Consider the following 21,854-nt stretch of genomic DNA (forward strand, 5'->3'; position numbering starts at 1 on the left):
TAGCTACCCGTTTGTTTTGCTGCAAAGTACCAAAGGCAAAAATTGGCCGATGTTACAAATACGACGAGGAGTAGGGGAGTCTGGTGATTGGCTGGCCTCAGGAATGGGTAAAATAGCCGCGCGCGCCCAAATCTTGAAACCGATTTGTAATTGTCACCTCGCTCTTGGGCGCATTCCGTTCTGCAGCAGTATAAAAGACAAGTGCAGAAAGCCGGATTTTGCGCAGACTGTAGCAACTCTTCTTTATTTTCAACCAAATATATGCTTTTTCGCAGCCTGCTCTGTCGCTCTATTTTAACACAAGAACACACATCGTTTTTGCTCGCCAGACACACTCCAGTTTCAAAAATGCACTCCAAAGTCACAATCATCGGGTCGGGCCCCGCCGGCCACACAGCCGCCATCTACGCAGCGCGCGCCAACCTGCAGCCGGTGCTGTTTGAGGGCATGATGGCCGGTGGTGTCGCCCCTGGCGGTCAGCTTACAACGACGACCGAAGTTGAGAACTTCCCAGGATTCCCCGAGGGCATCACAGGCTCCGAGCTCACAGACAAGCTCCGCGAGCAGTCGGAGCGCTTCGGCACCGAGATTATCACCGAGACCATCTCGCGTGTTGATCTGTCGGAGCGGCCGTTCAAGCTGTGGCGCGAGGACGCCGATGCCGAGAGCGATGAGCCCGATACGTGCGATGCGCTAATTATTGCCACCGGCGCCACAGCCAAGCGCCTTAACATTAACGGCGAAGAGCAGTACTGGCAGCGGGGCATGTCGGCCTGCGCGGTGTGCGACGGCGCTGCACCCATCTTTCGCAACAAGCCACTTGTCGTCATCGGCGGTGGTGACAGCGCCTGCGAGGAGGCGACCTTCTTGACCAAGTACGCCAGCCATGTGTACATCGCCGTCCGCCGCGACGCCTTCCGTGCATCCGACATTATGGCCAAGCGTGCGGAGAACCACCCGAAGATCACTGTGCTGTGGAATACCCATGTCACGGAGGCAAAGGGCAACGGAAAGGTGCTTACCCATGTCGAGCTCAAGGACGCCAAGACTGGCGAGACCCGCGACCTCGAGGTTTCGGGCCTGTTCTACGCGATCGGCCACACGCCGAACACTGCCTTCCTTGCCAGCCAGCTCGACACTGATGAGACTGGCTACCTGCTCGTCACGCCCGGCACATCACTGACCAAGATCAAGGGTGTCTTTGCTGCCGGCGACGTCCATGACAAGCGATACCGCCAGGCAATCACTGCCGCTGGCTCTGGCTGCATGGCCGCGCTCGATGCCGAGAAGTACCTCGAGGACCTTGAGGCACAGGCCCACGAGAATGCGAGCAAGCTCTAAATACAAAAGCTTATGTTATTTTTACTTCCAAATTGCAGTCATTTTTATTCAATTGCTTGTACTGACTGCATTGTCAGCCAACTGGACAATAATTTTTTACATCGGTGGTCCATCGGTCACCGCCTATCGGTAGCAACACGCTGCAGCCCCTGGGCTGGCTTGTCCTATATTCACTTTAGTTGCGGGCATCAGGTTTTGCTGCTTCTGTGAAATCAAAGCGCGATTTCGATACCAATTTCGATATCAATTTCAAGCAGTCACGCTTCCTGTGCAAGCAAACAATGATAAAAGTCATGTTGGAAAGAACGACGGAAAATGCGCTTTCTGGCCAGTGTTCTGGGTGTGGAACGGATTGCCCCAACATTTCTTTGTATTCTGCTCACCTGCCCACCCATTGGCGGCGCTGTCCAGAATTTCTCCTCATTTTTATATTTATCTGACTAGGGCGATAAAAAGGCACTGTTTACACAGTAGCAACAAAGATGATGTTCATCGAGCTGTGCATGGCTGCTCTCCTTGTGGCACTTTAAAGCCTCGATTGTTTTTGGCAGCTCCTCGCGCCCTCGGTCGCTTTCTCTTCAGTTTTCTAGTCATTCTTCAATTTTTTGCACTGTAGTAATACTATAAGAGCTGCAGAAACAATGGCTGATGCCAATAACTCTAACAGACAGGTGATCGGCTTTGTTGCCAACCTCGCCGCTGGTGGCATCCTCGCTGGTGTCTCCAGTACCATTATTGCCCCCATCGAGCGCGTCAAGCTGCTGCTCCAGGTCCAGGCCTCATCTGACCAGATCGCCGCTGACAAGCGCTACAAGGGCATCATGGACGCCTTCCGCCGTATCCCCGCCGAGCAGGGTGTTGGCTCGTTCTGGCGCGGTAACATGTCGAACGTCATCCGCTACTTCCCCATGCAGGTGCTCAACTTTGCCTTCTGGGACAAGTACAAGGGTATGTTCCCCAAATACAGCCCCAATACCGACTTCTGGAAGTTCTTCGGTGCCAACATGGCATCGGGCAGTATGGCTGGTGCCACCTCCCTGATGTTTGTCTACCCCCTCGACTTTGCGCGTACCCGCATGGCCGTCGATATCGGCACTGGCGCCAACCGCCAGTTCACCGGTCTCGGTAACTGCATCTCCACTATCTACAAGAAGGACGGCATGGGCGGTCTGTACCAGGGCTTCGGCATGTCCGTTGTTGGTATCATTGTCTACCGTGCCGCCTACTTCGGTGGTTACGATACCATCAAGCAGGTTGTCTTCGGCAACAACAGGAACCCCAGCCTCTTTGCCTCGTGGATGGTTGCTCAGGCCGTCACTGTTATCGCTGGTCTTATCTCCTACCCCTTCGATACTATCCGTCGTCGCCTCATGATGCAGTCCGGCCGTGCTGTCAAGTTGTACACTGGCCCCGTTGACTGCCTGCGCAAGCTGTACGCTGAGGCTGGCATCAAGGTTTTCTTCCACGGTGGTCTCTCCAACATCATCCGCGGTACCGGTGGTGCTCTGGTTCTTGTCTTCTACGACAAGCTCCAGGAGTGGATGGGTCTCAAGAAGTAGGCGAACTTTTAGCCATACCATTTTTAGTCATCACTTTCATTTTTATCTTCCTCTCAATGATCAATGCAGAAAAAATTGTTCCAAAACTTTAAAAGATGCAAGTTGCACATATTATTGCGTCATCGACAAGATGGTCTGGAAATAAGGAATGAGAGGCTTGCTACGTTACGACCTTGAAGAAGTGGTTTAAGAAATGATATAAGTATCCTTCCAATTATAGGTAAATTGATAGATATTTATTTATGTAGAAACAGACTGATGTTGCGGCTGTCCTGTAGGTTACGAGAGAACCCAGCAGCTTTGGTCGGGTGATCCAGCACTGCCATGCCAGTCTCTGCTCAAAAGATTGGCGTTGGCAGCACTTCATTTAATGTGGAGTCACAAGGAGCAAGATAAATATTTTATTCATAAGTAAGCTAGGTGCGCAAATGATGTGTATGTGAGTTTGTGTGTGTATGCGATATGGTGGGAGGGGGAAGAGGCAGCGGCAGCGGCAGAGCCTTAATTGCGCAGAAAGCAAAGCCCCAAGCCAAGGGCTGCAGCCAAAAGCTACGGTGACGCCTTGCTCATCTGCTCGGGCGACGAGTTGTCCGATATCAATAGGTTGTGCACAGCAATGCGCCGCTGCTGGGGCTGGGGCGGTGGGGGCGCCAATGCAATGCTTGGCAGTAAAGTGTGCGGCTTGGCTAGGGTGGCGCTGACGCCGACGACGGCAGCGCGTGGCGTGGCATGCGTGCACAGGGCTCTCCGCGGTGGACGAGCAGCGGTGCAGACAGCGGCTCCGGTGACGAGGGAGGAGGCGTCCCTGTGGCGCTCTGCTGTTGGTGTTGGTGCTGTTGGTGTTGCTGGTGCTGGTGCTGGTGCTGGTGCTGTTGCTGGTGCTGTTGCTGGTGCTGTTGCTGGTGCTGTTGCTGGTGCTGTTGCTGGTGCTGGCGCTGGTTCTGGTGCTGTTGCTGTTGCTGTTGCGGAGGCTGGGCCCGGTAGGGCGGGCTGAGTCGACGGCGAGCCGGCTGGTATGGGCGTGCGCAACTGCGGCGGCTGGCGCCAGCGTCGACGCGCTCGGGGTCTCTGGAGCTGACGACGAAGTGACAACCGAAAAATGCAGCGGGCGCTGCTGGTGGCGGGTGGGTGGTGGTAGTAGTGCTGCTGCTGCGCGGCATCTTGGGCGGGCGGCACAACCGTAGAGCTGATGCGCACGCTGGGCGACATGCGATGGCGCGGGTCTCGCACGGCGTCGGGCTGGCGTGTGTATGGGCTGTAGCGTGATTCACTGACAAAGCTGGTGGCAGCGTGTGCCGGGCTGTGGTGACTCTGCACCTGCGCGCGGTGATGAGGACTCCACGGGCGGTGCTGGCCAAAGTGCTGCTGCTGCTGCTGCAACGGCGGGCGGCCATCCTCAGCCATGTGCAGCGGCCGGTATGCGGGGAACGTATGGGCCGGCGGCAGCATCTGCGGGTACGGGGCCTCAAAGTAGTCGGTGGGTGGCTGGCCGTGGTGCAGCTGCGACGGCGGCGGCGGCGGCAGCGCCTGCGCATGGGCGTGCGGCTGGAGCGCCTGCGGCGCCGAAGCGACCATGCTGACCGGGTTCGGCGATGATATCGAGCTCGACGCCGGGTGCGAGTAGCTGGGCAGCGGCTTCCGCAGCGAGTCATGGAGCGGCGGCTGGTAGTGGCCATGGCCTTGATAGCGCGCCGGCTGCGGCGACTGTGACAGGGCCGCGCGTGCAGGGTCCAGCGCCTGGCGCATGTGTGTGCTGCCCCAGGCGCTAGGCGGCGCGGCCGCACCTGCGGGTGCATTTGGGGCAGCATCTGGGGCTGCAGCCGGTGGTCGTGCGGGTCATGGTAATCGTGGTCGCGCGGATCGTGATAATCATGGTAATCGCGCGGATCGTGGTGATCGTGGTGCTGCGCGAATGGCGCGGCGGCTGATGCGCCCCACGGCGACATGTGCGATGGTGAGGCCGCGTCAGAGTGCATGGCTGTTGACACCAGCCTCGAACGGTTTCCCTTTGGTCGCACTGACTTTTGCTCCTTCCGCACGCGAATCTTAAGGCCCTGCTCGGCAAACAGCTTGGTCAGCCGCGTGGACTCGTCCATGCCCGGAAACTTTTTGGCCGAGTACACTGTGAACATCGTCGACGTGATCGACTTGCAAAAGAATACCTGATTGCCCACAATTTCAAACAACGAAAACTTCAGCCGGTACACGCCCTCGCAGCGCACTGACAGATCGGGGAACACGAAGAACGCGCCGTCATTGCCGTTGACGTCCTTGAGATGCGCCAGCGACGCCACCACCGATCCTGTCATCGTTCGCGCCTTTTTGTCGCTCAGCGTGTTCAGCTCGCGCTCGCCCCGCTCGTCCATCAGTGTCGCGTACATAAAGTAGTACGGGTTGTGCAGATACACCCTACGCCACAAAGTCCACAAGAAATACAGAGCCCAAGCAGGATGAGTCATTGGGTTAGTGAAGTGTTCAATTGCCAGCAGCACGAGCGCATTCATTGCACGGACGCGCTCATTGCACGGGCACACTCACCGCGGATCAAGGGTCAGCTTGCCACCAGCGTGTGCGCGTATAGCCGCCAAGCGTGCCTGCTTACCTATTGTTTGCCGTTGTCGGGTCGCTGACATGCAGCTGAATTATCGGCGGCGGGTCGACTGGTCGCCGGTCTGCTATCAAAAGAACAAGAATGCAAGTGGCGGGAGCCTTGTGGTTTATTATTAGTGATGCAGCACACAGCAGGCAGCGAACGAAAGGGCGAAAACGAACAAATGCGCAAATCAGCAAAAAAATGAACAAATGCACAAATGTGTAAATATGCAAGGCTTGGGCAAGGGCGTGGCATCTGCAACGCCAAATCAAAAGCCTGCTTGATCTGTGATTAGATTGCATGTTTGGTGCGCAGAGCGCGCAATGCGCAGCGTTACCACCAGGCAGAGGCCGGGGGTGAAGGCAGATGCAGATGCAGCAACTCCGCTGCCATAGCCAAGCCAACCTTGCTTGAAGAAAGGAGGGAGCGAGGCTTCCTTTTCTCTAGCGTGGCGCCCTGCCCGAGTGTCACAAACGCAAGCAAAAGGTGAGCCAACAATAAAACAGAAGAAAAAACTCCCCCAGGCACATGGCTAACAATTAGTGCTGTAAATTCGGGTGTCTTACCTTTTTCGCCAATTCCACACATTCGTGAGCGGTTGGGTTCCTGCCGCAGAACCAGTGAGTGTTCGCTACATGTCAAAAAGCATTTTTACATGCAAAATAAAGAAGCGAGAAAAATACATAATAAAATGCGGCCGTCAGTATTGCAAGCGGTTAGTTAGTTCTTTAGTCAAATGGTTGATGGTGCGATGATGGAGGAATACGCGAGCGGGCCACGGTACTGATGCTGCAGGCTGGCGTCGGGTTAAGACAGTAAAATATAGGCAGATAGAAGCAAAAAAGAGAGAAGCATAATATGATAAATAGAAAAGTCTCTTGCAGAAAAAATGGTGCTCGACCTACATTTGCCGTCTGTTGTTCAAGCTTTGCTGAACAGTACCAAAGTGAACTGTGTTCTCCATGGGTGCTGAGCTCCAAGGCAGCGCCCGTATCCCTAATTATGTGTGTGTGTGAAAGGCTTTTGTGCCTATGTGCCCGTTTGCGCGTGTGTTCAAGCGAGAGAGCGTGCGTGGCTTGGCAGTGAATTGGTGGCGAATTAGCAGTGAAATGGCGCGGACTTTGAATTAAAGGCGACGCAATAAATAATAAAAAACTGAGAAAAGAAGAGAAAAAGAGGTGACTGTACACACAGTTTCGTGATATATAATGCAAATATCTTTAAAAAACTGAGAAAAGAAAAAAGGCTAAGAGAGGCGTGGGTGCTCGAGCAATTAAAGTGCGAATTGAATTTCGAATTTGAGAGAGATACAAAAAATACACTTTTTTCGGGTTGGCGATGACCTGCAAAATCCTGCAAAAAAATAAAAGGACACGTTTTTTCTGCAGGTTGCTGGTCAGCGAATTAAAAGCCGCCTCTGGCTGTCCTGGCACTTCCTTTTTGATTATGTGTGCCATTCTGAGCTGCTCATCAGCCTAAAAAAACTGGGGCTGAGACAACAAGGAGATGGCAGACAGGCAAGCAGTCACCGTCAGTCAACAAGCCAGCCAGAGGCGAGTTAGTTGGCAGAAGGGCGCGCCAACTGCCGCCAACTGCCGCCACTGCGCAACTGCCGCCGTTGTCGTTGTTGTCGCCGTTGTCGCCAGTTCTGGCGCAACTACATGGCTCTCTCTGTCGCGTTACCAGCCCTCAGTTCCATTGTCCAACCAACCAAACTTTCCATATTTGGCCTGCCTTGCATGGCTTCGCCTTGATTTTCTGCATACAGCAGGATCCGACAGACTTTCTTTTTGCGTCTCTTTGGTAGATTTTCGTCCTAAATCTCGATTTCCACCTCTTTGTTCTTCTTTTTCCGGGTCTGCAGACGATACACTCACACCATGTGTATATATTTTTCTTTCCATTTTTCGGGGCCTAACATTGCATTCTCGCACATTAAAGCTGACACAACGGTTTTACACAGTGGCTGGAGCGCCTTTGATTGCAATTGTTGACGTTGTTGCCATTGTGTGTTTGCTGCTTTTTGGGGGTATTTTTGGCTGCATCACTGCCAATTGCAAATGTTGGCCAATGTGATACATTGGTAAAGCAAACACAATCGAGATTTCCCTCCCCATTGCGTACGCCATTGTCCCCTCTTTGTTGTGGTCATTAATATTTTTTTACATCTTTTCTTTGGCAGCTCCACAGTGTATTCGAATGGTGCCTAGTAGATCTACCAGCAAGTTGCAGTTTTATAAAGCAGTCTGTATAACCAAAAAATTGAACTCCATATCTGTTACTGCCTGTTGTTGCTGCGCAAGAAAAATGGGGATGTTGGTATTGTAATGTAGATTGCGCTGCACAGGAGGTTGTGCCGAACAAATGCCCACTATTACTGATTTAAAAGTAGAAAACATCACTGCTTGACAGCCACCACCAACTGGCTGGGTGCATGCATGTGGATTTGTAAAAGTAAATGGGGATCAATTAAAGCATTAGATACGAGAAGAATATGGCGAGGGTGAAGTAAAAAAACTGAACAAATTGGCTGTGAAAATGTGAAGACGCCAGAATGCAAGTAGACAAGTGCGGGAATTGGTCGGAGACAGCGAGGGATCAGACTAAACGGACACAGTCAGCCGGCGGCACAAATAAGAGTAACATTGACGAGTAGGTGGGAGGGCCAGAGACCAGCCGGCCTCCGAGATGAACCGGACTACAGATTTAAAGGTGTTACTGCCAGAGTCCATCCACCGCAGTCGACAGAGGGCCTGTCTTTGCAGACAGATAGGCAGGCAGATAGGCTGCTATGGCTGTGTTATTAATTAATTCCGCCGCCTCCAGTTTCTTCCCCCCACGCGTGCCCGGCCCCGATTGGCAATTCACACATCCAGTCTAGCGGTATGTCCTGCAGTTGGACCGGAGCACGTTGTCGGCAGTCGTGGTATCCACCAGCTTGCGACCGCTAACCGTGTCTGCGACGGCCTTTATGTCGATGGTCGATTGCGGGTTGGAGATGCCCTCAGGCGAGATCCAGTCGTACAGAACACAGCATGTGACCAGGACAAATACACACAGCTGCTCGCTCTCAGGGCTGTCCGCCTTGCTCTGCTTGAGCGTATTGAAGCTGCCCGCTGCCAGCGTCGATAGGCTGTTGAGCACAAGTGCCTCGGTTCTCGAGCTCTTGGCAAATTGGCTAGCCGAGTCAACTACCGCCTTGACCATGGGGTTGTGGTACGCATAGAACAGCGACATTTGGTTGGAGACGTCCTGCGGGATGACGTTGCGCGCAATATTTTCCTACATGTGCCAAAAAGACAGAAAAAAAACAGACACACATACAGATAGACAGGCGTGGCCGTATCCAAAACACAATCGATTAGTTGACACAAAGCCCAAAGTCAACATCAGCACTAAAATCAACACCAACACCAAGACCAACACCAACGCTGAAAGAAACGTAAAAATGTACAGGCTATGGCTCACACCCGTTTCTAATGCACTTACATCTTGGGACTTTGCCATGCGGGCGTGCGTGCGACGGTAATACGACAGGTCGTTTTGGATTGCTGGGATCGACGCCTACAATCACCCTCTTGCAAACAAGGTTTGGAAAATGTAAAAATAGAAAGGCACAAGTGCAGGCGCAAGCGCAAGCGCAAGCATAGGCAGCAGTAGCAATTCCAGTAGAATAAAAAATAAAAACGGAGGACTATTAGCAGAACTGTTGTGCTTTGTGCCAATTTATCCGCCAGCAGCGTCCGCATTTTACCACTCATATCTCCTTGTGTTCCGGCGTGTGCAATTTGCAGTGGACATGCCTCTAAACTTACCTTCAAAGCGTCGAAAGTGAACGCGTTCTGCATTAGGTCAGCCAAAAGACGCGCCAGACCACGGTTTCTGTCAGTCTTTCCCAGATCCTGGTCGCTGACCTGGGTGCACAGCTCTTCCAAGATAGTGGGTATGATCCTGTCTACACCAAGAGCATACAAATTCGATAAGGTTCAGTAATAGCATCCAGACACACACAAAATACAGACACGCATATTCCCAAGAGAAAACATAATGTTTGTCAGGTTCTGCTTAATGCAAAAAATGGCCACGTACCAATATCCTGCGCGTACTCGAAGCACTTCAGCAGCAGCGCGCAGAGGGGCATATCTTTCTCCATGCCGCCTCTTCGTTCTCCTCTGTTGGCTGCGAGATAGCCACTCGGATCTCTTCACCGCCGCCCTGGTAGTCGCGGATGTCCTGTATCAGCCCATGCCCTGTCAGCAGCATGTTGTAGCCTTCGGGAAAGTTTTCCTGTATGTACTCGATGTTGCGCAGGTCTAAAATATAAACACAGAAAAAAATGCACACCAGAAAACCAAGGGTTGCGAGTGTGCATAAACGCAAATAGTTTGTTAGTGTGTACAATACTGGTCCAAGCACAACTGTATACAGCTTGGTGCATGGTCTTTGCATTCAGCAACAAATGGAATTATGCTGCTTTCTTACCTCCAAGATTAAGAATAAAGTCAGTGAATTGCTTTGAAAAGCGTGCCGTTGGTTCTGCGTCTCTGGAGTTTCTCGCAGCACCAGTCGAATGGCCGCCGAGCTACCGCGCAACATAGAAAAGAACGACCCCATTATGCTAATAATAATAAACGAGAGAGAGGGAAATAAAAATAAAGAAATAATAAACGAATTGTACTGTGTTGGTCGCTTTAAACTCCGCACTTTTAAAGCCCAAAGTGTAGGTGGTCAGCTACTCCTGAATGGTAGTGCTTGTTATTTTGCAGTTAAAAAATAATAGAGAGTATTGGAATAGTGTTTGGAAAGGCACACCCTCGTCAGCATGCAAACAATAAGGAATTGTAAAAAACGGAAAGCGAAAAAGCGTTTGCTATGCTGCTACCACCGGCACTGCCGTTCTGCTGATTTAGAATGTGTAACTGTGACAACAGGGAAGACGCGGTCTCCTGTGTAATAAAAAAGTTTAGGCAAAACTAATAAGAAAAAGAAGAAATGAAAATGAAAATTAACGACAAAAAAGATGCAACTCGAAGCAAAGACAAACCCAGGCAGCTGGCCAAAAAACAACAACGAAAAAACAGGTTTGGTCCGATTGACCACAACAGACCGCTTGACGCTTTGTGCGACCCACTCATGTGGAAAAGAGAGAAAGTAGATCCATTGCGCGAGATATAAAAATAAGTAAAAAGCTAAAAACTAAAGCCCACTCACGTGGAAAACTTTGTCACGCAGCCAGCACCCACAAGATTGTAATATGCGCAAGTCTCACAGGCCAGGTACACATGCTGGGTTGCTGGCCCTGATGAGGAGTTGACAGCACACATTTAGCGTTTTTGCTTGATAGAATATTATTTAATTTAATTTCATACTAACCTATTAAACCATACCATACCAAATTACTGGAAATGCTCGTCGCCCGCCATCTGTATACAGGGAGGCTGTTTGAGGACCAGAATGCCACACCATGGCGGCTCAACCTGACAGCTGTGTCGTCGCAGAATTCACTTGTAGCTGTGGCCATAGACAGGCACGTATCGATATTCGACATTGGACATTATGGACGCATTCCGACATTTAGGCAAAAATTGGCATACCCAGACCCAATATATGACGACAAGATAAACGCCATATCTCTAGATGTGTTGGGCGGCCGCGAGACAGTCATTGCAGTCTACGACAGCGGAAGGTCGATTGCATGGGCGCTGGAAGGCGAATTCTCGGTTGTTTGGGATCACCAGTAAGATATCTCACTAAATGTGTGTTTATCAGAGTCAAGTTGATACCAATCGTGCACATCGCTATTAATCGTGTGTCAACATATATGTAGTGGGCAGATATCAACTTGGGGATGTTCTATCCATAGCACAACGAACACTGTTGCCACCAGCTCCAATGCGCATGTCATTGATGTCTATCGCTTGAATGTCGGTGGTGCCAGAGGTGATATGGCTAACGACAATAGCGAGACCACCAGCTGTTGGCGGAGGGCTTTCAACTCGAAGGGCATACCCAAAATGTTCCACACATTGCATTTTCGGCAGGTGGCAAGTACATTGCATCAGCCAGTATTGATTCGACCATCCGGGTCTGGTCCCTGCGCAGCAGGCAGCTGGCTTTTGCGTTCAGATACAGCCAATGGTGCTGGGCAGTGCGGTTTGTCTATCCATTTTATTTTATGCCAGCGCACTTGCTGGGGAATTGCACGATAGCAGATCTGCAGAGTCTGATAAGTCTGACGAGTTTGATGAGTCCGACGAGGCCGACGAGGCCGATGAGCCCGATGAGCCCGATGAGTCCGACGAGTCTGATGAGTCTGATGAGTTTGAAGGGCGCGCGGGGACCAATTCAACCGACGAATATGTCCAATCGAGTGGCGATACCAATGGCGGCTTAATGCTGTCCATAAACGCCACTGCGCTAATTTCAGAATTACTTGTCGACCACGCAGGCGATATACAGAATGGACACACAGGCAGAACGCCCAGCCCCAGCGCAGAGTGCAACACTGATAGCGCCAGGACATATCATTTCAGCCGAAAGAGCACATGGTACCTGAGGGCGAATCACCACACATGGCATCACCACTACTCTTTTGCTGCACTGAAAGAGACGTGCTGCTCATCGACCCTTCGGCCCAAGCCCAGGAAGCCGTTGTTGCAAGGATCAAAAACGCACTTTACCGAGAATCCTGGCCACTAAGTAGGGGGGCAGTGGTTTTTGACAGAATTTCATTTCTCGAATGGATCCCCGACATGTCCATAGCAGTGGTTGGCTCGTTTTCAGGCACAGTCGCAATCATTGGCGTGCAGACGCTGGAGTCTGCCGACGGCCAGGGCGCAAAGTATCGTATGGATGTTTTGCACCATCTTCCAGAAGAACTTAATAACGGCCAGCTCTACGGTTGTCTGTGTATCGGCACCCGGTTGGCGTGGGCATATCGGCCCAATGACCTTATTCGCGACGTATTTGGATGGCAAAATACTGGCGTACGAGATCCTCGATGCAAACGAAGCTGGGTATGTGCTCTGACAATTGCATTTTTGTAAATTGCCAAAGTGAAATGTAAATAGATAATAAAGAAAAAAAAGGAAAATAAAGAGAAAGGGCTGACTAAAAAACACATGGCAGATACTAAAAAACCACCCAGAGTGTATGCCTCAGATCGCTCGCGGGTTGGGAATATGCTTCAGAATCCACGGGTGCTTTAGGACCTCGTCGAGCGGCAGGCGATCGGCGCCGTCGTACTGAAGTAGGCGTGTTATCAGGTCGGACGCATGCCGGGAAACGTAGGGCGGGACATGCAGATCGACCTTGGCTATGCGCCTATACGTCGCCTTGTGGCTATTGATGTCCTCAAACGGCGGTACACCCACAAGGAACTCGTACATGAGCACGCCGAGGCTCCACAGATCCACCGATGCGTTGTGATCGCGGCCCTCAACCATCTCTGGCGGCAGATAGTCCAGCGTTCCGCAGAGGGTGCGCCTCCGCGAGTTTGGCGCGTGGACTGACCACCCAAAGTCGGCAATTTTCAGGTCACCGTTGGCATTGAGCAAAAGGTTCTCGGGCTTGATATCCCGGTGGATGACATGCTTGGCGTGCAAATACTCGAGTGCGCTGGCCATCTGCGCAATATATTTTGCCGCAACAGGCTCGGAAAAGGTCTTTTGCTTTTGCAAAAGCTTGTACATCTCGCCTTCCGACGCATACTCCAGGATCAAGTACACGCGCTTCTCGTCGTGAAAGTAGCCGTAAAGGCGGAGGATGTGAGGGTGCCGAAGGTGTGTTTGAATCTCCACTTCGCGCCTGAGCTGTTTCTCAATCTTGCTCTCCTGGAGCTCAGCCTTAAACATCACTTTGAGGGCGCATATAAAGCCAGTGTTCTTCTCACGAGCAAGGTACGCGCGCCCAAACTTTCCCTTGCCTAGGATGCGGCCAATATCAAAGTCTGACAGGCTCCAGTGGCGGCTGCTGCTGTTGCTCCTGTCATTGCCTCCCGTGCTAGCACTTGCATTGTCATCGCCATCGCCATCGCCATCGTCGCTGCCATCCCTGCCGCCCGCGTAGTTACCCGGGCGATTGGGAGCGGTGGCGTGCTGCTGCGCGCTGCGGGAAGTGCTAGAGCCCAGCCTGTTTGCCGCGTCCCCGCTTGATAAGCTGTGGCTGCCCGCGACTCTAGTAGCATCGGTGCTCACTGTACTATTATCAACTGTATTGCAATAGCGCTGGCTGCTGGATGTCTGCCGCAAAGAGTCTTCGCTGTTTAAAGAGGATGCTGAGGTGGCCACCCTCATTCCCAGCTTCATTGTGCCAATGTTTGAGGCGAGAGTATCTACCTCCTGCTACAAAATATGTACATCACAACAGCAGAAAAAGACACCCGAGGGCCGTCAACAGTCAACAAAGGCAGGTTAGTAATGGCCGAGCGTATTTCACGAGAAAAAAATAGGCAAGGTTGTTGCTCATTGGAGTCGGCCGCAAAATGCTAATGTTGATAATAGCACGTACCGTTTTTGCAGCGCCTGGTCGGCCCATTTCAAATGTTGAGTTGTCAATAGTGAAAACAAAACGAGTGCAAAGAAGCACGCAATAAATGAAATAAAAGAGGGTATGTGTCTGAATGAACGAATGAGCGAATGAGCGAATGAGTGAATGAAAAAAGAAAGAGAAAGAGAAAGAGAAAGAGAGAAAAAAAGAGCTTTTACTCACCATGAGCCGAAACGCAGAAAAAGGCATGCATCCATTATGTTGATATGATTGGCTGGCAAAAATTACTATCAACATGTGCGTTCGATTGGCAACCAGTGCTGCCTCTTGAAATGAAGGGGGTTGGTGACGCTGGTTTTTGTATTGTGGTCTCTGTTTAATAATAAACAATTTGCGCTGCTGCCATGTGTATATATATACTCACGCACATAGTGCATGTTGATCGTTGGCAATGGCAAAACGATCCGATCCGCCACACTGTGTCGCAAGTTTAGTGGGACCGAGGCTGCCAGCGCACTTCATAGAAACTTCGTACACCAAACCGACTATAACACCCGCATGCAATTAATTTGCGTGTATCTGTGTGCCAATAAAACTAAATTGCATTGTAATATTTATATGCGTGGTGTCTGAGGATGCTTGTCTATTCTGAATATTTGTCTATTCAAACCAATCAATCGAGTGTAACATGATGTCAATCATGGCGAGCTTCCGAGTGAGCATATCAATTCTAAAGTGCATCCGTTGTAAAGCAACCCATTGTAATGCGCAGCTGCTTCGAGGAGCTCGCTGAACTGCTTGTTTGACGGAAGCGACTCGCCAGCACCAGCAACCTGGAGCCGATAAATGTTGCCTGGAAGCATGCTTGCGCCGAGTTTCTGGGCAAACCGGCCAGCAGCATTTCCGATAACCGAGTTCTATATCGTTGCAGTACGTCAAATGTGTGATCGATACCAATGTCAGCACATGTGCGATAAAAGGCAAATGGAATGCTGTCAAAGTGACATTGGGTTGGCTAAACATACCTTGTTGATAAAGACCTGTATGGTCTTTGCTTCCCACTGCACGCGCAGGTATAGTCGGCTATCCGCGGCTATGCTGGAGGTGCCCTCTGCATTCATCTTGAGAATTCTTAGCTCGGCTTGAGGTGATATGCGGGGCTTTTTCATAGGTTGGGTACTTGTTTTGTCGGAGCGAGCGCAAGTGCCCTTTCTCAATGCTTCCAGAGCAGCCAGCTGCTTGTCTGTCAATGTATTTTTGGACTCTGTTCGGATGTCTTTTGGCCCCGTTCTCGCAGGGCGCGTATATGTCGAAACAGGCACGTTACTCATATCTTCGGTAATATGCGTTGTGCTTGTGCTTGGCGGAGGCGCGCTCGGGCAGGCGTGTGCATCCGCGTTCCCGTGCTTCGAGCAGTAGTGCTGGTCACAGAAGCCGCACTTTACAGGCAAAAAGTCAAGGTGCCCGCATCCTTCGACAGCGCAATTTTCCCCGACATTAGGAAGCTCCATGGTGTTAATAACGTGGCTACAAGTAAAAAAGTACGATGTTGCGCAAAAAAAAGTTGTAATAGGATATAAATATAATAAACACGAGTTGTTTGCAAGCCAAGCAGAGTTTTCGTAAAAAACAATTGTAGTATTGAGTATTATTAAAACAATTATGGACAAAACAAATATAAGTAGTGTTACATGACAAACGAAAAATGCCGCTGGATACTCTCGTAGGTGACAAGAGGCCACCACTGCTTGCGAGCTGGATGCAGATGCACTGGTCCTGACGGGTGGTCTGGAGGTGAGGGACAGGGCGCTGGATCCAGCGCTACCTCTATGAGATCAATGTATGGGGTACTTATGCCAGGGCCGTGGCGTATCTCCATCTCTGGCTGGTGTGCAGCATTGGCATACTCAATATACGCGACAGAAAACTTTGGCGAGCACATCCGCAAGGGGATGTACAGGTAGTCGCGGGTGGCAATATCGCTGGAATTCCAAATCCGATTCAGGCGCTTCAGTTGCGAAATCTACAAGTCTCAGGGAACCAAAGAGCACAACAGTATCAGTATCACAGTAGGTCGGATTCTCGATGCGCATGCAAAAGCAGTACACACGCAAAGAACAAAGTATAAAATAGTGTTTGGTTACGGCTAACCTGCGCCGAACAAACAATGCCATAAAATAACACAAGATGCAGTAGCCCCAGAGAACCTGGGTTTTAAAAACATACTTGTATACCATATTGCACAGAGATGCCCTCAAGGGTTTCACACGCCAGTATACGGTGCCGTATCATTTTGATTGTACGCGCAGCAACAGCGGGCCCAGGGCAATGCTAGACGCCGGGCTGCTCCCTGTCTCGGATATCGCAATTTCATTATGGCTGCATGACATGATAACCAAATTATCTCCCAGGCGCGTAGGCACAGCAATGTTGGGAATGGCTAGCGGCACAGCACGGCTGCGACTAGGTTCCGAGATTGCTAGCCTGCATACGTTCGAGTCGCACAATGCAGGGTCAGCCACATCGCCTGATTCGTCCATCTTCCCAGAAAACAGCTGTGGCGCGTAAAAGCTACGCGAGTCGCCTTGGGCGGTACCTTCACCCTGGACTTCTAAGTCGCAATCTGCCTTCACGCCAACCATGTGTGTTTCCGAGCGAGGCAGCGGCGACGCTATGGCATCGCCAATGCTTTCTAAAAGGCCACATTCCGCGCGCCTGGCAACAGAGTGTGCAAATGAATCAAAGTCCTTCGTTGATGGCGACATCAGCGGGTCGTGGGCCGCTCGTGAGCGCTGAACCATACGCCGCAAAACCTGGTTCCACGGCCTCCTTTCTTTGGGGACCACCACCGCCGCTGCCCACGCGCTCGAGGATGAGAGCGTTTCTAACATCGCCGCGGCATCCGACGCGCTGGCACCACCTTGCAAGTTAGATAAAGGCTTGCTCGGCCTCAAGCAGTCCAGCTCCGGCGAGGAGGACACTACAGCGGCGTTCGGCGCCATGTGCATGCCCGCGGGGCGGCTGGTGGGCGAGTGTGCGTTTTTATGTGGTCTGCGGCTTTTGGCTTGCGGGCAAAAGCTGGCCAGAGCATTATATGTGCCGCACTGCAACAGCGGAACCAGTGCGTGTTTGTCGTTATGCCGGTAGTCGGCCGTTGTGGTAATCGCTGTGCACGGGAGCCCCTTGCTTTCTAATGCGCCGAACAACTGTTGCTGCAAAAAAACAAAAAGCACAAGCTGACAATTCGTTCAGAATGCGCAGGTGAATAGAGTAAAGTGTAAATAAATGCCAAAGAAAATGAGAGGTAAAAGAAACCGAATCAGCTGGAAAATAATATTCTAGGCAACGAAGGAAAAGAAGGAAAACAAATTTAAAATGCGCCCGCTGGCCTTTTGGCTGCCTTTGCATCCTTTGCAAAACAGTGCTACGTCACACCACCTGCATCTGATTGGTCAGTGCTTTTTGTGCTCCTCCAGCTCAACCAGCACGCCGCCGCAGTCCTTTGGGTGCAAGAAGACAACCGGGAGATTGTGTGCGCCGATCTTGGGCTCCTCGCTGAGCGCGCGGACTCCGTTTTCCTTTAGGGAGGCGATTGCCGCCTTAATATCCGGCACATCGAGGCAGATATGGTGGATTCCACCGTTCTTGTTTTTGGCCAGGAACCCAGCGATAGGGCTCTTTTCGCCATGTGGGTGGAGCAGCTCGATCTTTGTGTTCCCCAGCTCGACAAATACTGTGTACACACCATGCTCAGGCATCGCCACACTCTCGCTGACCCTGTCCGCCTGCATAACGTCCCGCCAGAACAAGGTCGCCTGGTCCATATCCGGCACCGCGATGGCCACATGGTTCAGGCGTCCCAGCTTCCAGGCCGCCGATTCCTTGGTAGCGTTGGTCACAAAGGTGCGCCGCGCGCTGAGCGAGGTCAGGGTCGACGATGCTTGCGCCAGTGGCGACAGGCGACGGTACAATTTGCAGAGCATTTTATATTGGTTGGCTGCGACTGTGGAACTTGAGAAAAAAGTAGAAAAATATTGGGTTATGTTTCAAAGCAAAAAAACACAGAAAGGAAAAGGTTGCATGCACTTGATCACCGAAAATGCAGCAGGCGATATGGCGACGGCTGCGATAAGGAATCGCGGACAACCCGAGCGTGAGAAGAGAAGGTTATCTTGCCAATTAAAAAAGCATCTCATCCTCGTGCCGAAAAATATGCACTTCCCTTTTTTGTCCTCTCGCTTCAGACAGGGCGGGCAGCGTCAGGAACTCTATCGTTGTTGGGTTTGGCGGGCCGGGCATTGCCATCTTCAACAAAGTTGTAGAAAGGGACGTAGCGCTTGAGCTGTTCGTTCTCGCGCCGGAGCTGCTCCATCTCTTGCCGCAGTACCTTGGCCTCATTACACTCTTGCCGCAGCGCATCAATTTGTTCTTGGTACACGAAGTTCTGCCGAATCATATCGAGGTGCAGGTTGCGGATCTCGCCGCTTATTTGCTCACGCAGGGGCGCCAGCGCGTCGGATAGCAGGTTCTGGAGGACGCTGCTGCTGATCGAGCCCAAGCCTGCCGTGCTGGCAGCTGGTGCCCGTACTGCCGCAGTCGCCGTATCTGGCGGCAGAGCAGTCTCAGTTTGCACTGCAAAAGCAGCCTTTGGCGTTGGCGTTGGCGTTGGCACGGTGCCTTTGCAGGTTTTCGAACAGCTGAGACGAGCGGTGCTTGGCCGGAGAGTGGCGGACAGGCCTGCCTATTAGCAGCCTATTGGGAGATTTAAACGCCACAGCAGCTGGCGGCTCGCAACTGCTAGCAAGCTTCTCTTGGTCGGGCCGGTCGTCTAGACGAGGTCTGCTCTTCACAGCTGGCTCCCTAAGCTCTGCACCTGCTGGCTGGAGGCAAAATTATATGCCGAGGCCGAAACTGACGTCAAGGATTTGGCCTCTCCAGGCAGGCTGTGCCGGGGTTCAACATCCAGAGGAGTGCTGTGCTTGCTGAACAGTTGTGAAACAATGTCGCGTGGAATTGAGCTGGACGGGTCCCCGCGGACAAAAGAAAAAGAACCGGCCACGGGTGCAGTACTCTGCTTTTCTTGCGCTCTGGCGTGAACATCTCCATCATCGAGTCCCCAACATCATGCGACCTAGATCCATAGAGCTGCGATCCGACTGCAGCGGCTGTGCGATTGGCGAGGGCTCCAGGCTCTCGCTAGCGGCTGCCATGCTTCTTTCGAATGGCTCCCTCGGTTGCGGTTTGGCAGAGTCGCGCTCGTAATCAGTCCGGCTGAAGCTAGAGTGCCTGCCAGCGCCAATGTTGCCTGTGCTTTGCACCTCACTCCTGGTCTCTACAGGCAGTAGAGACTGGCGGACACGAGATTCAACTTCCAATGCTGCAGTGCCACTTGCGCGAGACAAGGAAGATAGAATGTCTCTGCGGCCGGACTCTATAACGGCGCTTTTAGAGTCGTAGGCAGTGCTCTCTAGCTTTGTCGGGGACAGTAAGTCCATGAACGAGCGATCGTCGCGCATGATGGACATGTTCTCGTCAGCAAACAGCCCGTCATCCTCGGGCAGCGGCCTCTTCACGGGAACTATAGGTGAGTATGGATTCTTGGGCCTGACTTTTGACGCGCTGCTTTTGGCTGGCTGATTGGACTGGTACTCTGCCAGCGCCGAGCGATAGCGCCCAATGCTGGGATGCTGAGGTGGAAGAAATCTGCTGGTTCTCCTGGAGATCCCACCCGTGGCGGCAGGCGGAGGCATATTGTTATCGCACACATTGCCGGCGGTGCTAACCCTGGATGATGCAGCTTGTCTGCTATCGACTCCAAATATATCCGTGGCGTCTTCGTCAGAGCTAGCATGTCCACTGCGGACGCTGACGCTGCGGCTGGTTGCCCGAGACTTCCACTGGTTTGGTGTTGTGTCCTCTGAACTCTGAAATGGCTGCGATAAATCACCCTTTCCCACTGTCTCGCCCTGCGAAAGGCCAATGCTGACCACAGCGCGCTGTGCACCGACAGAGCCCCTCCACAATGGCTTTGTGGGGTGCGTATGTCATAGAGAAGGGCTTCACCATCAATGGTCCCGGTCCCAATGAAAAATGGGTCATGGCAACTCGACAAGCATGTTAGAGGAGACCCCACTGCAATATCCATAGCGCCACTGCCGCCGCCTCTGCCCGAGGCATAATTGTTACTGTCTGTGATCACAATGCGGCCGTCCAGACCAACGTCACGATGCTCGAGTTGTTGATCGGGTGAAAGGCAATACCGCGCAGGGGTGCTGCGTGTATGTGCGAGTACGTCTTTACTGGTGCAGCCCCAGCGCGCGTATTTTCAAAAAGCTGCAAAAGACCGTCCTCGGTGCCAACGACAATCTGCGACCGAAGTCCCGAGGATATGTCAACACACGTCAGTGCTCTGTGGGTGGCCGATCGCAAATCGAGCGAGTCTTGAGCAGCATGTTGTATACGGCTATCTCACCGCCCTGGGAAGTTGCAGAAACAACCAGCTTTCTCTTTGTGTTGACAGCCATGCAGGAGATATCGCTCGTATGCTTCAGACACTCGCTGCCGTAGTCGTTTTTGACAAAGTCCCAGTGTCGCACTTGCCTAGTGGTGTTGTTAGCGACAAATAGCGACTTTGAGTGGGGCCGTAGTGTTGGACCGCCACAATATCCATTGTGCTGGCGCGCCCTCCTTTGTCGCCAAGGTTTATGTCCTGGAGCGACTCCCCTTCCTTGCTATATTGGCGAATGACGTTTCCTTTGCCGCCAACAACAAACGAGCTGCCGCTGGCTGCCCACGAAACACACGATATGCCGTCTATAATCCCAGAAGTCTCATTAGCAGTATGCGTCGCTTTCATCAATACAGAAGCTCGGTCGCCTTGTTTGCTCGATCCTATGTCGGCAGACAGCTCGGTGGTTTTTCGACGTCCATGGAGGTAGGATGAGCCAGCTGGCTGCTGCTTGAGCTCAGATATGCCAAAGTCCCAGACGCGTATAGTATCACTCGTGGTCGCGACCAAAGAGTAATTCATTTGAAGGACAGAGTCTACTCCTTTTTTTATGATAGTACAGTGCGTAAATTAAGTGTATATAAATTGAATTCTAAACAAACAGGGGAAGCAAAGACAGAAGAACACGCATAAAAATACAAGCAAAGGCGTAAGGCGTGAGACGCGGAACGCAAATCAGCACCTTTAAACTTTAAAAATCAACGTTTAATTTCTTAAATTTATTTGGGCACTTCCAAGGAACTGCGCAGGTGTTTGTTTAGTCAGCTCCATCGCAGGTTTGGAGCGCAAAACTGCCCTGCACAAGGCGACTCTGATTGATACCCTCTATCTTCCCAATTTCCCATTTTATTTTTGCATTTGTCGCCTCATGTCGACCACCAGTAGTCTGGTTTCATGCCCTATATGCGACAAGCTAGTGCCCGAATGGTATGCGAGCGACCATATGGACCGCGGTGCAAGGGCGCCAGCATCAGCCAAGACCACGCTACGCCCAACGCTAGCAAGTTGCCGCCGCCGCCGCCATCCTCAGCTGGAAACAAGCGCACAATGTTCATGGCCAGCCCCAGCAGCCGGCAGAAGAGTAGCACACCATCTATAATGTTTCCATCAACCAAAAAGGCGAGGCCTAGTTTTGACAGCAGCAGCGAGCCGTCCGCAGTCACAACCCTGCCCCTTTAGCGCAGCAGAGGAGCCACCCTGACCTGTCGGAAACTGCTGATTCAGCGAAGAGAATCCAAAACACCAAGCTCCACTGGCTGAGCGCCTGCGACCTCTAACGTTGGACTCATTTGTTGGCCAGAGCGAGCTGGTGGCCCTGGCGGCATTCTGCGAATACTCATCGAGAGCGACAGGATGAGTTCATGCA

At 51.9% G+C, this 21,854-nt stretch overlaps 13 protein-coding genes across 13 annotated transcripts; 4 read left to right on the plus strand and 9 right to left on the minus strand.

Annotated features, from left to right (window-relative positions):
• Positions 1-348: 348 nt before the first annotated feature.
• BX661DRAFT_194090 (YDR353Wp-like protein) lies at positions 349-1,341 on the plus strand (the record flags this gene model as incomplete). Its single annotated transcript, XM_051537850.1, has 1 exon — positions 349-1,341. One exon carries the CDS (start codon positions 349-351, stop codon positions 1,339-1,341), a length of 993 nt encoding a protein of 330 aa, XP_051390700.1.
• A 640-nt stretch (positions 1,342-1,981) lies between these two features.
• On the plus strand, positions 1,982-2,925 carry BX661DRAFT_184139 (mitochondrial substrate carrier family protein ancA; the record flags this gene model as incomplete). Its single annotated transcript, XM_051536404.1, has 1 exon — positions 1,982-2,925. A coding segment is annotated over one exon (919 nt), but the record flags the coding sequence as incomplete, so codon positions are not given.
• Positions 2,926-3,516: 591 nt separating this feature from the next.
• Positions 3,517-3,894, plus strand: BX661DRAFT_171747 (uncharacterized protein; the record flags this gene model as incomplete). Its single annotated transcript, XM_051533732.1, has 1 exon — positions 3,517-3,894. The coding sequence occupies one exon, from the start codon at positions 3,517-3,519 to the stop codon at positions 3,892-3,894; it is 378 nt and encodes a 125-aa protein (XP_051390702.1).
• A 1,027-nt stretch (positions 3,895-4,921) lies between these two features.
• BX661DRAFT_126548 (velvet factor) lies at positions 4,922-5,209 on the minus strand (the record flags this gene model as incomplete). Its single annotated transcript, XM_051532469.1, has 1 exon — positions 4,922-5,209. A coding segment is annotated over one exon (288 nt), but the record flags the coding sequence as incomplete, so codon positions are not given.
• Positions 5,210-5,750: 541 nt separating this feature from the next.
• On the minus strand, positions 5,751-6,124 carry BX661DRAFT_184144 (uncharacterized protein; the record flags this gene model as incomplete). Its single annotated transcript, XM_051536405.1, has 1 exon — positions 5,751-6,124. A coding segment is annotated over one exon (264 nt), but the record flags the coding sequence as incomplete, so codon positions are not given.
• A 1,827-nt stretch (positions 6,125-7,951) lies between these two features.
• BX661DRAFT_184147 (uncharacterized protein) lies at positions 7,952-9,997 on the minus strand. Its single transcript, XM_051536406.1, has 5 exons — positions 9,702-9,997; positions 9,583-9,636; positions 9,309-9,448; positions 8,983-9,057; positions 7,952-8,775 (listed from the first exon to the last, which is right to left on the minus strand). Exons 1-5 carry the CDS (start codon positions 9,940-9,942, stop codon positions 8,371-8,373), a joined length of 915 nt encoding a protein of 304 aa, XP_051390705.1. The 5' UTR covers positions 9,943-9,997; the 3' UTR covers positions 7,952-8,370.
• An 826-nt stretch (positions 9,998-10,823) lies between these two features.
• Positions 10,824-12,396, plus strand: BX661DRAFT_184150 (uncharacterized protein; the record flags this gene model as incomplete). The annotated part of the gene is given in 6 exon segments (XM_051536407.1): positions 10,824-11,230; positions 11,321-11,433; positions 11,460-11,541; positions 11,560-11,646; positions 11,703-11,928; positions 12,012-12,396. Coding segments are annotated over 6 exon segments (1,225 nt in total), but the record flags the coding sequence as incomplete, so codon positions are not given.
• Positions 12,397-12,650: 254 nt separating this feature from the next.
• BX661DRAFT_194092 (kinase-like domain-containing protein) lies at positions 12,651-14,703 on the minus strand (the record flags this gene model as incomplete). Its single annotated transcript, XM_051537851.1, has 3 exons — positions 12,651-13,768; positions 14,269-14,306; positions 14,669-14,703. 3 exons carry the CDS (start codon positions 14,701-14,703, stop codon positions 12,651-12,653), a joined length of 1,191 nt encoding a protein of 396 aa, XP_051390707.1.
• On the minus strand, positions 14,587-15,555 carry BX661DRAFT_184155 (uncharacterized protein). Its single transcript, XM_051536408.1, has one exon. It carries the CDS (start codon positions 15,489-15,491, stop codon positions 14,976-14,978), a length of 516 nt encoding a protein of 171 aa, XP_051390708.1. The 5' UTR covers positions 15,492-15,555; the 3' UTR covers positions 14,587-14,975.
• A 15-nt stretch (positions 15,556-15,570) lies between these two features.
• Positions 15,571-17,320, minus strand: BX661DRAFT_184157 (uncharacterized protein). The gene is made up of 3 exons (XM_051536409.1): positions 16,284-17,320; positions 16,207-16,233; positions 15,571-16,003 (listed from the first exon to the last, which is right to left on the minus strand). The coding sequence occupies exons 1-3, from the start codon at positions 16,986-16,988 to the stop codon at positions 15,668-15,670; spliced, it is 1,068 nt and encodes a 355-aa protein (XP_051390709.1). The 5' UTR covers positions 16,989-17,320; the 3' UTR covers positions 15,571-15,667.
• On the minus strand, positions 17,321-18,041 carry BX661DRAFT_184158 (Glyoxalase/Bleomycin resistance protein/Dihydroxybiphenyl dioxygenase). The gene has a single exon (XM_051536410.1). It carries the CDS (start codon positions 17,961-17,963, stop codon positions 17,433-17,435), a length of 531 nt encoding a protein of 176 aa, XP_051390710.1. The 5' UTR covers positions 17,964-18,041; the 3' UTR covers positions 17,321-17,432.
• A 2-nt stretch (positions 18,042-18,043) lies between these two features.
• On the minus strand, positions 18,044-19,730 carry BX661DRAFT_206075 (uncharacterized protein; the record flags this gene model as incomplete). The annotated part of the gene is made up of 2 exons (XM_051538612.1): positions 18,044-18,717; positions 19,112-19,730. 2 exons carry the CDS (start codon positions 19,728-19,730, stop codon positions 18,221-18,223), a joined length of 1,116 nt encoding a protein of 371 aa, XP_051390711.1. The 3' UTR covers positions 18,044-18,220.
• Positions 19,731-20,476: 746 nt separating this feature from the next.
• On the minus strand, positions 20,477-21,109 carry BX661DRAFT_34808 (uncharacterized protein). Its single transcript, XM_051539096.1, has one exon. The coding sequence runs from the start codon at positions 21,008-21,010 to the stop codon at positions 20,528-20,530; it is 483 nt and encodes a 160-aa protein (XP_051390712.1). The 5' UTR covers positions 21,011-21,109; the 3' UTR covers positions 20,477-20,527.
• Between the last annotated feature and the right edge of the window lie 745 nt (positions 21,110-21,854).

The sequence above is a fragment of the Kickxella alabastrina genome (genome assembly GCF_025024165.1).
Source record: "Kickxella alabastrina strain RSA 675 chromosome Unknown BX661scaffold_15, whole genome shotgun sequence".
Taxonomy (NCBI): domain Eukaryota; kingdom Fungi; phylum Kickxellomycota; class Kickxellomycetes; order Kickxellales; family Kickxellaceae; genus Kickxella; species Kickxella alabastrina.